Source organism: Pezoporus flaviventris, unplaced genomic scaffold, assembly GCF_033815535.1.
Source record: "Pezoporus flaviventris isolate CSIRO_AGI_PZ_B2104156 unplaced genomic scaffold, CSIRO_AGI_Pfla_v1 ptg000070l, whole genome shotgun sequence".
Classification (NCBI taxonomy): domain Eukaryota; kingdom Metazoa; phylum Chordata; class Aves; order Psittaciformes; family Psittacidae; genus Pezoporus; species Pezoporus flaviventris.
Genome location: NW_026892618.1, coordinates 7,800,585 through 7,812,597, shown reverse-complemented (window position 1 = coordinate 7,812,597; position 12,013 = coordinate 7,800,585). Strand labels below are relative to the sequence as shown.

Genomic DNA, 12,013 nt, shown 5'->3' with positions numbered 1-12,013 from the left:
TGAATGGTCATGGACTGAAAATGTAATGAGACAAGTCCAACACAAAAAAAACGAGGCAAACTGGGACTCTGTTTGGTAAACTATGGCCATTTTATCTCCATTTCGATCCATGGCTAAGGCACCTTGGTGTTTTATTTGGGATGGAATGACTTTTGCAACCTGGCCAAATGTAAAGAATAGGAGTAGTTCATGGTGAGAAAAGGAAAACAGAGTGTCTTGATGGAAGTGTGAAAAGGTATCTAACTAATAGCACTGCTATGGCGATCTAGGCTACTAGTCCTCCTTTAGCTGCTGCTTTAAAAAACGGACATTTGTGTAGGGGCCTTAGGAATGACCTCAAATTGACTGAGATATACATACCCAAAAGAGAAACAATGCTTAGTTGCAAAGAAATCTGCACTCCGGAGACCAGGACACTTAGTGTGGACAATGAGTGATGAGACCTGGATAACTCATTTCCCTTTAGATGGTAAAGGAAAACAAATAACATGAGGCATGCTGACTCCATGTCCAACCTGGAAAAGAACTCCTTTTAGAGGAGCATTAGAAAATTTAAAATTGGAATGGGTGAAGAGGTCAGAAATAGATGAAGAATGAAATGAACCTTAAACTGGAGTGAAATTTGTTTGGGCTTTAGAGCCTTTGCTAACTCCTTTAGCAATATAGAATAGGGAATGCATTTACCAACTAACAGGACAAGTAGAAAAGCTAGCAAATGCAACCAGAAAAGGATTTAAGGACTTGAATTTACAATTACAGGCAACTTCAAGGATGGCTTTATGAAACAGAATGGTTTTGGGATATGGTCTTACTTGAAGATCATGGGGATTGTGGCTACTTAAAAGGTAGAATTACTTATTATTGTATACATATTCTGAATGTGACTCGAGATGTGGAACATAACTTAGATTTCTTGTTAAAGGTAGAAGAGAATACTCAAAGGCTCCAAAAAGACATACAAGAAAGTTGGAGAGATAAAATCTTCAAGGGATAAGGATGGAACCTGAGTTCATGGATAAAATCACTGATTAGCACTGCATTAGCCATGTTGACAATCTTTTTAATAATTATTTTGATCTACTATTGTTTAAAAAGGCAAATAAAGAGTAAGACTGCATTTAACAGAATGATTATCCAAACAGTGGCCAGACAAAAAGATGAGCAAGAATCAACAATGTTAGAATAAAAGTACTGAAATGATCTTCAAAACTTTCCAAGGGGGGAAGTAGCAAGCGGGGTTGGGCTCAGTTAGTACTTTGATGAACTTAAAGAATTGTGTGTTCACCTTAGAGAGCAGTAGCTGTGTCCATCTGTTCAAGGGAGATACATGAAATGTATTTTCTTTAAGACTTACTTTCCTGTGCAGTCTCAAAATCTGACTGTATGCTTTTCCTCATGCCATAGATCTGGAGAAGAAATGAAGGATAAAGAAAATTCTTCCAGAAATAGAAATAAAATATCAAAACCAGAAAACTGAGGGAAAGTAAATATCTTCTGAGATCTAGCCTTTGTCAAGAGGTCCTTCTAGTTTGGTGACACAGAAATCCCAGGCTAATCACTTTGGGAAGATGGTATGGAAGGCAAGAGCCAATACCTTGGTGTATCCTAGCTGAGGTGCTAACCTCAAGCTCAAGTGCTTACATCTTTTGGATGAGAGCATAATTTGCCAGCTTTAAGATGCAAGTCCACCTTTTGGTTTGCTTTCTGCACATTCCAATAGGAAACAGAAACTGAAGTGTGATCACAAAACTGCTGCTGAACACAGCTGTCCAAACTGAGACATCTTCAAAGCTGGAAAACATTTTATTTAGTTCTGTGTTTCAAGCCTGAACCTAGGAATTAGGTGTTGTCTATCCAAAGTTGAAGTTGTAGAAAAGTGGCTGTGTATTCTTCAACAATGGCAGAAAGAAATACGTGCCAGTCAGGAAGGGCAGAAGGGAGGCAATGAGGAAGAAAGAGAATATAGCAATGAGTGAGAGAGGAACATTTTCTTTAACAGTACTGTGATCAAGGAAGTTCAGATGTATTTTGATGTCTCAGCTGCTTCATTTGTGCCTGCCAGTATCAGGAACCTGTGCAAAGGGCTAGATTTTCTTACTAGCTGCCAATGCTAGATCTTTTTCTACCTTTTTGTTCTGAAGCTTTTCTTTTTACCAGCTATGACAGAAGTAACATATGCTAATCTCAGATTTAAAAACAACCATGAACTGGATAATATCACAGAGCTCAAAGATACTAAGGAAAAAGGTGTAGTATCTATCAGTCTTTCATTACTTATTCTTGCTAAAGTGGATGGGATGGGAAATACTTCTAGTTATAAGACAAGGTGGCTTTTGTTAGCTTTGCTATTGTCAAAAAGTTATACTAGTTATAAATTTACCGTGGTTTTTGTTGTTGTCATTTCTGCCTGAATCTTCTGAGTTTGGAAAGTGAAATAGTGATCTTATTATTTCATGATAAAACTTATTACTGAGCGTTATACTAAGCTCTACAAACAGTCCTAATTGTCTAAATCTCAAAAGAGTTAACCTGAACTATTTTTTAAAGTGAATTATTTCAATTTAATTTCTCTATCCATTTGCATTCAAGCTTACAACTGAATAAGCTTTAACTGACTCACTCTATTTCACTTCTAAAGTTCTGGGCTGAATTAAGATGGGTCTTTGAAATGGCTATGTCTGTTAAAGGGGTGAATGCATTCAAAATACTTTTTTAAATACTAACTTGCAATTAATTTTGCTTAATTTGTGTTAAATTGCAAAGATGAGCTCTAGATTTGAGTGGTGCAACTCCTGGAAAAAAAAGAACATAGAAAGTGTACAGGGGTGCTGTCAACCTCTGGAGCAGAGGTTCATAAGCAAGGAGACAACTTGCTTGTGATTCAGAATTCTCTAGGAAATTCTGTATCAAAGAGCAGTGGTTTCTAAAGCTATTATGTTTTTTTTAACTTTTGTTACATTTTTTGAAATTTGTCAAGTTCTAGCTTTGAGCATTGCCAAAGTATAATTCAGGGGCTAAAAACAAACAAACAAAAAGTTAAAATTTAACCTGTCTTTGTGCTAAGCTCTGGGCTTCTTTTCCTTTAATGTTCAGTGACGCCAGTATACTCATACAACTCCAGATATCCTGCTTCTCTGTCCCAAGTAGAGAACATATCCTGTGATTAGAGCACCATCCTGAGAGAGTGTGCATTTTGATTCATAAAGCTGCCCAGAAAATATTTTGTAGCTGTTTATGAAATCTTACTTTCAAATACAGAATCTTTGTTTCTTCTCATCTAAAAGCTCCAGGAAGCATAGACTACAACGCTTTCAGTCTTCAGCTTAGGGCTGTGACTTTGTAGGGGTAGGAACAATATTTTCTTTGCCCTTTAGCTCCAATACATATGGGTCTATATAGCAGCCTGCCTTAGGGGGTCAAATTTCTATTACTGAAGCTCTCCAAACTCATAATATCCAGCTTCAGAGCATGTATAGAAGCACTTTGATGTTAAAAACACAAATCAAAGCATCCTTGGTATGATCTATGTGATTCCTCTATGCAGGCTTTATCTCTGAGTGTTTCTGTCACATGTCTGTAAGATCAGACTCCGGAAAATAATGCGGAAGGGAGGTGTTCTTTCTCTTCTGGGTATTTCTCTTTTACGCAATAACAAGCAGTTAGAGCACTTCCTTAGACTGATGGTACATTCTGGGGTATGCATTCTCCATGCATACAGATGCATGGAGAGTGGCAGATATATAATTAGCAAGGCTTTTGTGAGTAGATCTTATGGTATTGTCATTTTAAAACTTGAGGAGGTTTAGGGCTGAATGATGAACTGTTAAGTGGATTAAAAACTGGATAGACTACAAGGCTGAAAGGGTAGTAACTAACGTCTCAATATCTGTTTGGTCGCAGAGTCCCTCAGGGGTCTTTCAGGGGCAGATCCTGATTCTGTATTGTTTAAAATCTTCATCAACAACCAGAAAAATGAGTGTGTCTTCAGCAAATTTCTAACAGTATTAAATTAGGGATTTAGGGTTTCTTTAGTAGCTGATGCTATCAAGTGCTAGAGCTTCAAACAGAGAAACCTTGAGAAACTTGAGGACTAGGTGAGCAGAAACCCCATGAAGCTCCACAAATTGTGCAGTGTTACCTAATCCCAGCAGTGAGTGGTACAGACTGGGAACAGGCTGGCTGTGGAAGTTGGAAAAGACCTGGGGTTTGTGGTGATCTGTGTACCAGTTCAAGACAACATCCATTGCTCAATCTTTCACTTGAATATTCATCAACTTGAGTTTCTACAGAGTGAAGTCTTGTACAACATTCTGCCCAGGACTGCTTCACCACAGAAGTTGACCACAAGTTATTTGTAAGAAGGACACACTGCATAGTTTCTGTTCCTGTTCCTTCAGCTTGACACACTAAATTTAAGTTCCTGCTCTTTAAGCAGCTCACTCCCCAATTTTAAATAGCCCTTTCCTTTTCTAGTCTAATTATTTCCTCTCCACATTCCCTATCTACTGCCTTTATTGGATTAAGTCAAGCTGGTTGCAGCTCTCCACAAAGTTCATACAGTGGCAACTTTAGTATTTGCCCTAGAATTAGTGCTTCCTTGACTGAATGCTTTTTCTCTCTTCTTTGGTGCATCTCCACCTATGAAATCTTCCAGTTTCTATAATGATGGATGACCTACATGCTTAAAATTTTCTTTGCTCAGGAAAAGAATTGTTCCTTTTTCTCCTCACTGAGTCCTCATGTTTATATCTAGGCTGTAATCCTTATTACAGAAAAATTTTCTGGTTATTCCTAGATAGAAATTTCAAACTACTATGAAGTAATAATTTTCAAACTACTATGAGTTAACTGTAACACTCAAATTAACCAGATTACCAGATAAATTTCACGCATCACGAATTGCCACAACCATACATTGTGTGCTTTTTTTCAGCTTTTATTTTTCAATATCTTGCTTTCTCAATATCTGTCTTGCTACCGTCTGTGGCCTCTGAAAGGACCAAGGCTGTTCCACATTCTTCACTGAACTGTTGTGATGTCTCACTTTTACTTTGTTTGTGCATCTTTTGCTGCGTGCAGACGTTCTGCAGCAGGAATATGCAACTGTAAAGTAAAAGCAATTATTTATCGACCAACACACCACAAAGATGGCTGCAATTTAATGAGGCATTCACCATTCCCTTCTTACCACACTTCCATTTCATGAATTCCTGCCAGGATCTCCCACTTCATTCCGCTCTTGCTGGCCAGCAGTCCTGATTTTGCTCATTTTGTGCCTGACATTGCTGATGGCGCTGGTGACCCTGGCAGTTTTATGTAAGTATTAATGCATTTCTGTTTGCTGAAGGGCTCAAGCTACTAAATAACATCAGACTAACATCTTCTTGAGGTGCAATTTCTGGTGCACCTGGGAACAGGCAACCATGCAAATCATGTATTTTCCCTTGCTGGGGTACCCTTGTCCTCCTCTTGACGTGATGACGTTAAAAATGAGCAATGAGGATAGGAACTGGAAAGGAGTGGAGTAGAAGATTCACTGCTTGCTCTGATTGACATTGTTTGGTCTCCTAAAAACTGTATCCACTATCCTGCTGTACTGACTAATGATGGAGTGAATTCTTCTTTGATAATATTAGATCTGAAGGGAAGGAAAAAACTTTGTGTCACAGTAAAGAGGTTGTGTATATTACTTCCCAACTGCAATGGTTCAATGTGATCCAGAGATGAAGATCACATTTTGGGAAAAAACACAGCCTGGAAACTGATATAAGAGAAAGATACACCATGGAAATAAATGATGAAAAGTGACACTTTAATTTTCTTCTTCACTTCCTTCTTGTTCACTTATTAGGCCAATAATACGAAACCCACTATGCAAAGGTTTTCCATCTCTGCCCTTACATGCAACTGTTCAGGGATGACTAGCATCCCAAATGGTTTATTTATCCCTGTTGATCTGCTAAGACATCCCTTATCTGCGTCCCACCCTTTCTGAAGGACAGCACTGGAAAATGTATTATTGTGAATATTAGTTTTCCAGATTTCTAAGGACTACAGAACACAACTTAGAGACCTCAACATGACAAAGAATGAGCTGCATGCAAATTTCTCCAACGTGCTGCAAGCAATAGGAAATCAGCTATGCCTGGAAGGGGAAACGAACCTTGAAAATAATGGTAAATCAAAAAGTTTTTATGAGGGCTTATCTTTCAAAATGGCAGGGAAGGAAATCAGATATGTCTTCTGTGTCCACTCAGGTCTATCTCCTCAGGTAAGCCTGTGTCTTCTTATATGTCATCACCTAGAATGTAGGCAACGAGAATATCTCCTCATGCAGCACCTGAAGGGAGGCTCACAGCCTCGTCGCATGTGAACTGGCATGGGACCTGGCAGTAGCACCAGGGTTTCAGAATTTAGTTTCCATAAGAAAAGGGTTCTGTGGGATGTCTTCTGGATATGCCTGCTCCCGTCAGCACCAGATCTCTACAGTATTGTTCATCTGCATCTAATAGACAATTTTACAGTAGTGACTGAGAATTGAACAACTTTATTACACTCTGTGTGAACAGCAGTCCGTACAAAAGACAGTATGCTAGTACCAACTCCAGGAAAGACAGGAATCTCCTAAAGTCAGAACTGAAGTGTGCTGAAGCATAGCTAAACCAGCCTGTGAGTTCACTCCCTGTCTCCTGACCGTGTACAGTTCAGGGCTGTTTCTGAAATCAGTTTGCAACAGCTTGGTTATTTAAGTGGCATCTGACAACGAGCCTGCCAGAGAAATAGTTCTCTTGAGACACCACTAGTAGGAATCAGGCAAAGGGCTGTCAGGAAGGGGGATTTCATTTGTCCAGATATCATTTCACAATAAATCTAATTGTCTGGGCGTCCATTTTAGTTAATGAAGAGAAACTGGTAGTGCAAGGATGCAGCCTGTTTTCTCCCAAGAAAGACATCTAGAATGTCAGGAAAACCATGCATGAGACAAGCCTGCTTCTGTCCATTGACTAAAATGGGAACCCAAATGAGTTGATTCATGTCACCTTTGTAGACTCCTAAAATTAGGCAAAATTAATCTCATTTAGAATCATAGAATCATAGAATAGTTAGGGTTGGAAAGGACCTTAAGATCATCTAGTTCCACCCCTCCTGCCATGGGGAGGGACACCTCACACTAAACCATATCACCCAAGGCCTCGTCCAACCTGGCCTTGAACACTGCCACGGATGGAGCATTCACAACCTCCCTGGGCAACCCATTCCAGTGCCTCACCACCCTAACAGGAAAGAACTTCCTCCTTATATCCAATCTAAACTTCCCCTGTTTAAGTTTTAACCCATTACCCCTTGTCCTGTCACTGCAGTCCCTAATGAAGAGTCCCTCCCCAGCATCCCTATAGGCCCCCTTCAGATACTGGAAGGCTGCTATGAGGTCTCCATGCAGCCTTCTCTTCTCCAGGCTGAACAGCCCCAACTTCCTCAGCCTGTCTTCATACGGGAGCTGCTCCAGTCCCCTGATCTTCCTTGTGGGCCTTCTCTGGACTTGTTCCAACAGTTCCATGTCCTTTTTATGTTGAGGACACCAGAACTGCACACGATACAAAAAGTGAGGTCTCACAAGAGCAGAGTAAAGAGGCAGGAACACCTCCTTCAACCTGCTGGTCACGCTCCTTTTGCAACACCTGAACCTCTTCTCAGTGCTATAGGAATGTGAGAGATAAGGGGGTGGTTCAGTTTTCATCTCTGTTACTAACTGAACCGTAAACTTCTGGGACCACAATAGGATTTTGACTGAATGAGGAACACCTCAAATATCATCAGTCCCTACATATCTTGCTGTCAGAGGTTAACAGTGATGTTCTATAAGGAACAGCCTGGGAACAGAAATAGGGTGATGGTTTTTCTTTTCCAGGCCAGAACTGCGTACTCTGCCCCACAAACTGGAACTGGAAAGGTGGTGATACGTGTTACTACCACTCCGTGGAAAAGAAGTCGTGGAAACAGAGTCTCCAACTATGTTCCTCACAAAACTCTACTCTTCTTCTGATTAAGCAGAAAGAAAAGCTGGTATGGACTGGTTTCTCACTCTGTTTAGTGTGGAGGAAATTCTTACACCCTATCAGCTACTTGCCTCACATAAAATTTTCTTAAATGGCACCATGAGCAGAAGTTTTTTCTACAGTGATTGGGTTGTCCTGGGCAATGCTAAGGCATACAACTGGTCTACACCACACAGAGCGTGGCCTTTCAAGTGGCTGGCCATCAGGAACAGCCCATTTTGCCTTGGCTTGCCATGGCTGGCATTACTGGGTTGAAGGGTGAAAGCAGGTTCATGGCTGCTTTGCTGCAGGTAATGATTTCACTAATTTTACCAGTATTGCAGATCCATACGAGGATTTGGTAAAGATATTTCTGTGAAAACCTCTTTTAACCTGTTTTTTTTTTCCTCAGGCAAACCATAGTCTTGCCCATTTTGCAGAACTTCTTTCCACAAAAGTTGATCTCATCTTTTCAGTCAGGATTAGCAATGAGCTGCTGAAACCTGACCTAATCTTCTAGTAAATGAAAACAAGCTGAGCTGGGAAGAGAAAATTCTAGGTTCAGAGTGAAATAATTCTTCTGCTTCTGAATGCCAGCAGATGCATTGGAAGAAAAAGCAGAAAAGTTGTCCCGAGAGCTAGCAGTCAGGACTGAGCCTGCCTGCTCTCCAGCACTTGATAAATGCCAGTTTCCCTCTCACTGAGCTACAGGCTATAAGGTTTGTCCCAGGAGTAAAGGCAAGCAGCGTAATTCTCACCCTCGCAAACTGGTGACAGCAGAGATTGTGAAGTGCAGTCTGTTCTAGCTGTCTTAATCATTGAGAGGTATGAAACAAAACAGAAAATGGAGACGTGCACTCGGGGTGACAGTGATATGTGAAGGAAGGAAGAGAATAACAGAAAAATTGAATTCAAATCTTTAGACATTTTCCTCCAGCAGCAGTGAGAAAACCAGCATTATTCAAATCTGCATTCTTACCCGTTCTGCTCAGAGCATTTTTTAAGACTAGAATATTGCTTAACTCTAAGACATCTTCTACTTGTCATGTTCCAGCTTTTGGGAATAAGTTAATGATGCTAGAGCCAAGTGTGACAGTTCAACAAACCCAAGAGAACAGCTCCCTGCAGAGGCTTCCTTTTTGCTGTTCACAAATGCTAAGGACAGAGTCAAGAAGGAAGAATGATTCATGACTAAAGGGGGGAGAATGATCTAGTGTTTCACCCAGAGGGTTTATATCAGCTTGATGAGGGTGACATTGCTCTTCAGAGCTAGAAGTGCATGTTCTCTCCTACTAGAAATAGTTCTACTGTCATTTTCACTTTGAGACTAGACAGAACTTGTAATGTAAGAACATCTAAGTGCAGCACTTTTTCTGACAGGTGGAACAATTTGTGGTGTCTATGTTCTTTGATTTCAACTTCTGAACCTAAATATTTGGTTTTAATATATTCCTAAATATCCATTTTGAATTGTCCTTACTATGCATAGGAATTGACAAAATATTTCCCTGAAGTAGAATACTGGATTGGATTTAGAATTGAGCAGAGTATCTGGTATTGGGCAGACAACACCACTCTTACAGAACAACAGAAGTCTTGGTAAGCTGGCATCTTTCTTGAAGTACATAAAGTTGGTCCTCACCCACATACAACTCCCGGTTTCTGTGACTCAAAGGGCAAGTTGAACATTGAACATTCATGCATCTCTCTCTGTAATGTGAGGCTCACTTTTCCATTTCAGATTTTTCTTGGCCTCATCCAGAACTGCTTGGAGGGCGATTGGAGGCACTATTACTGGGGGAAAAAAAAAAAGAAAAATCTAGAAAGTCTATTTCCACAAGTTACTTTCAGATAGACCATAAATGTCATATGTTTCTCTTATATTTGACATCTTGTTTCAGTGAGGAGACAAGGTAAATATCCAGTGGAGAGTTGTTTCATTTCATGCTTTTGATTTATATCTTGTTACTTTCATAAAAGGCACTATTTATTCTCTAGAACCATTTCATTTCACTTGGGTTTAATGTATTATTTCAGAAATACAATATATTTTTCTTCCTGCTTTCAAACCTGCTTTACCGATTTCCCTTTTCATCATTGGGCAGTCTCCTCTTAGCATTTCTGTTGAAACAGCCACTGACAGCCTCCAGTCAGTACCCAGGAGTTAGTGATTCTTACTGCCAGGCACAAGAAATGGTTTAGGATTCACACTTATTTTCCTCTGGCGGTGTTTGTTGGCATGTTCAGGACAGGGTCAGCCTCCTAGAAGTTGGTACATGGTAACACTAAACACTTCGTTTTATTGCTGGGGATATATATTCTTCATGAAAGCCACATAAGGAGTTCTTGAAAACACAGCTTTTTGCAAGAGGCAAGGATGCACCATATGAAGAGGTGCAATGTAAAAATAAAGATTTTTCTTTCCTAGGGTAAAGCCTAGGTACTACTACCAGGGCTGTGGATCGGTTTATTATACTACCATATATTTCAAATCATGTAAAGAAGAGCTTCGCTATATCTGTGAAAAGCCTGCCATCCAATTACAGCGATGTAACAACTCTTGTCAGGAGGGCTGGTTTGTCAGATCAAATGATTATGAGAAGCTAGAAGATGTTCCGCAAGGTTGGAATTTTTTATTTTCTTTTGAAAACTATCACATGAGAATTTAAATATGTTGTTATCAGCCCTAATGCATTTCCCTGTTTTCATTCTCTTTTAGACATGTAAAAATATCTTCATATTAAGGAAATGGGCAGGATGGCAGGCTCCAGGAGCACCCCAAGTCTGTCATTCCAGATGGAACACGGCCAAATGATTACTTAGTTTTAACCAACACAATTGATGGACAAAATGGCCAAAAGTGATGGCCAGGAAAAAAAAGTACAGGGACAAGCACAGAGATTCATAGTCCTCATAAGGGCTTGTGCATGTGTCACAGGAGAAGATACCCTTTGGCTATAAATGTTAAGCTCTTTACCGTGTTCTATACCTCTTCCTGACACTGTTAGTTCTCTTACACACACACACACACCCTTCTTTTCCCTTTTTCTTTTTTCCTAGTAATAATTCTGCTCTTCTTCTCTACTTTTCTGATTTTCTACTTTTTTAATCTATTGAAGAGTTACACCGGGTTTGAGTCAGAGGCATGAACAGAACCTGCTATTATGTATTTTTAGATATTTCCTGGAATGCCATGCTGCTAATTTAATGTGCTGAGGAAGAGTCTACAAACCCAACCATAGTGAAAATATCCCAAGCAGTGTTAATGAACAAAATGTCTCTCTCCACATCTCCATAGAACAATGACAGTCAAGTTGAAATGAGAAATTTCACTCCCATAACTGTGTTTTGATTTGAACAAAAAGTCCACAATTTCTTAGCTTGGTCCCCTCTGGAGACTTGTGCATTCCTTGAGGATTTCATCCCAAATTATTTATTGTGGACCATCTACCAGTGGTGTAGCAGCTGGGCTTCTGAAGCATTAGTCATATTCTTCAAGAGGCTGTTCTAGTGTCTCACTGCTCTCAGCACTACGCAACTATTTCTGATCACCAACATGAACATTTTGGGTGTTATTTTCAAATACGAGTTTCATACTCTGGAAACCTTAGTGGATTTCTTTTCCTGTCTGCTGTTTGCATTCACCAATTGCATCTCTAACATAACTTTTCCTATCTGCTCCTGTCTTTGGGGGTGAAAATGCACAGTGCTTCTGTCTTGTCATGCAGACACAGCCCTGCTGACTTCCTGGAGTTTCTCTCTGCATTCATACAAGCTTTATATGTGGAAGGTATTCTGAACTGTATTCATGATGCATTCTTTCTTGATAACGATGGGCTTTGCTTTAATTTGCAGAAATAGTAAAAAGAAAGAAGGAAATTAAAAAAAAAAAGAAGTCTGACCTTTTAAGTTTTCTCTTATGTTAGAGTGACTGTGAAGAAACAGGAAAGATGTTTCCAGGATGTTTTTTTATTAAC

At 39.8% G+C, this 12,013-nt stretch overlaps 1 protein-coding gene across 1 annotated transcript; it reads left to right on the top strand.

Annotated features, from left to right (window-relative positions):
- The first annotated feature begins 2,007 nt into the window (after positions 1-2,007).
- LOC133278988 (C-type lectin domain family 12 member A-like) lies at positions 2,008-10,931 on the top strand. Its single transcript, XM_061472323.1, has 7 exons — positions 2,008-2,247; positions 5,218-5,316; positions 6,033-6,176; positions 7,910-8,064; positions 9,526-9,635; positions 10,465-10,658; positions 10,756-10,931. The coding sequence occupies exons 1-7, from the start codon at positions 2,160-2,162 to the stop codon at positions 10,761-10,763; spliced, it is 798 nt and encodes a 265-aa protein (XP_061328307.1). The 5' UTR covers positions 2,008-2,159; the 3' UTR covers positions 10,764-10,931.
- Positions 10,932-12,013: the final 1,082 nt, after the last annotated feature.